The sequence below is a fragment of the Lupinus angustifolius genome, chromosome LG04, assembly GCF_001865875.1.
Source record: "Lupinus angustifolius cultivar Tanjil chromosome LG04, LupAngTanjil_v1.0, whole genome shotgun sequence".
NCBI lineage: Eukaryota > Viridiplantae > Streptophyta > Magnoliopsida > Fabales > Fabaceae > Lupinus > Lupinus angustifolius.
Genome location: NC_032012.1, coordinates 1,491,183 through 1,495,501, shown reverse-complemented (window position 1 = coordinate 1,495,501; position 4,319 = coordinate 1,491,183). Strand labels below are relative to the sequence as shown.

The following is a 4,319-nucleotide window of genomic DNA, read 5'->3' as shown; positions in this document are numbered from 1 at the left end:
TATATATATATATAAAATGGCTCCTACTATGAATGTGAGAACAACAAATCTTGGGCATACAATTACACATGAATGATCAAGATTAAAAGTTACACAATGGTCATGTGGTTACTTTAAAAAGTCACATGCAGTTGTTATCTTATTATCTTGACCGTTCAAATACGATCCAATGGTTAAAATTCATTCTTCTCATTTCTCGCCATAACATTAGAATAATATATAAATCTAAGACTTCCTAAAATAAGGTGCTGTTTTTTTGCTTGCTCATTATTTTCTAAGAAAGTTACTGCCTTTTCTTCTTATTTTTCTTCTTCTTCTTCTTTTTTTTCATTTTATATAGCATTGGGTAATTAGTTGGTCCACAGATGATAGAAAATATGTTAGATATGAACTCAGGCACTATTGTCTTTGTTTGCAGGTAGCAAGCATATTTGTTCCTACAGTTGTTTCTTTGGCATTATTGACATTATTATGTTGGTAAGATTACCTTAACTGGTTTTCACATTATTGATTAAAGTTTATTTCCAACGTGATTGGAATGCTTATCCCTTTTTTCTCTAAATATTTCAGCTGATTATTTGTAGGTATATTGCTGGGTCTATTGGAGCTTACCCAGAAGAATGGCTTCCAGAAAATGGGAATCACTTTGTTTTTGCCCTCATGTTCTCAATATCTGTAGTGGTGATTTCATGTCCCTGTGCACTTGGCTTGGCAACACCAACGGCTGTCATGGTGGCAACAGGTGTTGGGGCTAAGAATGGAGTGTTAATTAAAGGAGGAGATGCCTTGGAAAGGGCTCAGATGTTGAAGTATGTAATATTTGATAAAACAGGAACTCTAACTCAGGGAAAAGCCACAGTTACTACTGCTAAGGTATTCACAGGAATGGAACGTGGAGAGTTTCTTACATTGGTGGCTTCTGCAGAGGTGAATCCCAATTTCTTGATGGTCATTACTTTTTATTATTAGAGGGTGAGCATCGGCGCAACGGTAATGTGGCTTGCCTTATGACCTGGAGGTCATGAGTTCAAATCTTGGAAATAAACTCTATGATTGAGAGGGCATGTGAGAGTCTCGTGCACTAGGCTTCACATCATTACCTTTTATTATTCTTATTGTTTGTTTATAATATTGTCATTTGTCACATTTGGTTCAGAGCTTAGATTCAGGTGAAGTTATAGCGGAATTGTACTAGATACTTCTACACATCCTGCTCCCCTTTGTCACGAACAGTTTAACTTTGTCAACAGTATGGCATGCTGTCATGGGATGATAAGCAGGATTAGAGTAGATTTACCATTTCTTCTTTTATGTTCGATTGTCAGAAAAATTCACCCTTCTATTTCTTGTAGGGCCTACTAGAAGAATCATTTATAATATTTTTAATTCCTTTTCTTTTTATGATTCAGGCTAGTAGTGAACACCCACTGGCAAAAGCAATATTAGAATATGCACGCCATTTTCATTTCTTTGATGACTCCTCTGTTACTACTGATACTCAAAACATTGCCAAGGAGTTGAAGTCTGGGTGGCTTTTTGATGCGTCAGACTTCTCTGCTCTTCCAGGAAGAGGTGTACAATGCTTTATAGATGGGAAGCGTATTTTGGTAGTGCCCTTTTACTATTGTTCCTTGGCTATCCTTATATACAATTATTGTGGAATTTGCTTAATATTTTCCAATGAGTTTCTTATTAGGGGCTTATGTTCTCAACAGGTTGGTAACAGGAAGCTAATTGTGGAAAATGGCCTAGATATTTCAACTGAAGTTGAAAATTTTGTGGTAGATCTGGAAGAAAGAGCAGAGACAGGGATACTGGTCGCGTATGATGATATATTAATTGGAGTCTTAGGGGTTGCAGACCCACTAAAAAGAGAAGTTTCTGTTGTTATCGAGGGACTCCAGAAAATGGGTATCATGCCTGTTATGGTTACAGGAGATAACTGGAGAACAGCTCGAGCTGTTGCCAAGGAGGTCTGTAATTTTGTATATATCTGAATTTCGTTTTGTTTTTGTTGGCTGTTAATACTTAGTATTCTGATAACTTAGAATTTAGTTTCAAGGCTATCATGTATTATTTTAGTTCTGGTGTGTGTACAAACTTGATCTGTGGACATGCATATTTGAAACCAATGGATCAAAGAAAAAGTACGATTTTACCTAAAACATAGTATTATGATTTTGAGAAGGCCTACAGTTGGTTTTGTAATATATTCATAACTGCTGCTGAAAGAAATAGTAAGATTTCAAATTTGTAACTAATGATTTCCAGATCCTGGAGCTATATATTTTGAATCATAACTAACCATAAAGCAAAATCATTGCTTATGTATAACAGAGTTGCAAGTTGCAAAACAATTTAATAAAATAGAGTTGATGTTTTTGTCAAACATGAGATAAGAAATGTGTTGTATGACAGGTTGGCATTCAAGATGTTAGAGCAGAGGTTCTGCCATCAGGAAAGGCAGATGTTGTTCGATCGTTTCAGAATGATGGCAGCATAGTTGCAATGGTAGGTGACGGTATCAATGACTCTCCTGCATTAGCTGCTGCTGATGTTGGTATAGCAATTGGGGCTGGGACAGATATTGCAATAGAAGCTGCTGATTATGTGTTGATGAGAAATAACTTGGAAGATGTGATCACAGCCATTGACCTTTCCCGGAAGACCTTTTCTCGTATTCGGCTGAATTACGTGTTTGCAATGGCCTACAATGCTGTTGCTATACCAGTTGCTGCTGGGGTTTTTTATCCTTCACTGGGGATCAAGCTGCCACCATGGGTTGCTGGTGCGTGCATGGCTCTCTCTTCTGTAAGTGTAGTATGTTCTTCTTTGCTTCTCAGAAGGTATAGAAAACCCAGACTTACTACAATACTTGAAGTAGTTGTAGAATAACAATAAATGAATAAGAATAATTCCAGGTCCTAGTTCCTGAGGGTATAGATGAGTTTGTGTGGTACATATAATTCCAATCTTGTGCTTGACCCTTCGGCTCCTGAACTCCTCATATAACTGCCAATTACTTTAACTGTACTTGGATCGGAGTATTCTAACCGCTCTACTCTCCACATGCAAAAATTTAACCCATGCACATTTGATGAAACTTTTCCGATCTCAACTGGTTCCCACCTCGTTTGCCGAGGGCGTGAGTGCCAAAGCGCTTGATCACCTCATAGAGTTTCTTTCAAACAATGAAATGATAACATAGATGAAGAGAGAAACCTGATTGTATTCATTGTTAACCTGATTTGATTCATGCAAGTGTGCAAACAATGTTCCTGTTTTCAGTGATTAATACTAATTCTCAATGGAGAGAATGTTTCCAGGATTTGAACCTGTGACCTCTTGGTCATTAAGCAACAAACTTATCGTTGTGCCAAACTCATATTAAGAACGAAGTTCAAATCATTTTCGAAACAACATTAAGAGCATGCTTAGGAAAGTAATTGTGATCAAGAACAGACAACTGGGTAAGATTTGCTTCTGGGGCATATTAAGCTTTGAAAATATGACATGATGATTCTGGATGAGAGTGTAGATTTTAGACATAGCACGACTAAAATTAGACTACATTCTTCTTTTGGGTAAAGATTTAGAGGCCTTATATCTTCTCTTTCTTAGTTTTTATATCATTCTTTATCCAAAAGGGAAGTGATCACAATGGTTGAACAACTTGGTTGTGAAAAAAATCACTTTTGTTTTGATTATGATTTAACCAAGCTCTTAATCAAGCTTTTAAGGACCAAATGAAAAACTACTGGAACTTTTAAGGACCAAATTAAAATAAAATTTGATTTAATATTTTATTAAATAAAAAACCAAAACAAAGGAGAGAAAGGGTTTGAAGCAGCCTGGGGAAAACTTCATCTAAGCTAAGAAAGAGAAAATGAAAATCTAATCTTCTATATACTTTCATTTTCTCCTTCTTCCTCTCTTCACATCACCATACTTTCACATCTTTATCCCTTTCTTTACTGCTTTCGTAAGTCACTTTCTTCAATTTATAAATTTTAACACGTTGGGTTATGTGTTCAAATATTCCTAATCACATACACAACCCCAACTAAGTCCTAAAGAGCAAGCTGAGGTGATGTGAAGGGAGGCAAATGCAACAGTGCTGATGAGGTTTACTTTCTCTTTTTTGTTTCTATTTTTTTAGTTAATAAATTATTAATAAAAACTATTTTAAAATCTGAATTTAATTTAGGACACTTGTCACAATCTAAAGGTTGTATTGGCCTCTCCAGTAATGGAGAAGAGCCGGACTCTAATTAACTATACACTCGATGAGTCTAAACACCTAAATACTTTATCCTTCC

General features: G+C 36.1%; 1 protein-coding gene across 1 annotated transcript in view; it reads left to right on the top strand.

The window, feature by feature from the left end:
- Positions 1 to 3,110, top strand: part of LOC109345037 (copper-transporting ATPase RAN1-like) — a 7,951-nt gene extending 4,841 nt beyond the window's left edge. The window contains exons 5-9 of the mRNA XM_019583788.1: positions 419 to 477; positions 585 to 927; positions 1,410 to 1,607; positions 1,716 to 1,973; positions 2,419 to 3,110. Of these exons, the coding sequence (XP_019439333.1) occupies positions 419 to 477; positions 585 to 927; positions 1,410 to 1,607; positions 1,716 to 1,973; positions 2,419 to 2,895 (1,335 nt within the window). The 3' untranslated portion in view covers positions 2,896 to 3,110. The remainder of the gene's footprint in view (positions 1 to 418; positions 478 to 584; positions 928 to 1,409; positions 1,608 to 1,715; positions 1,974 to 2,418) is intronic.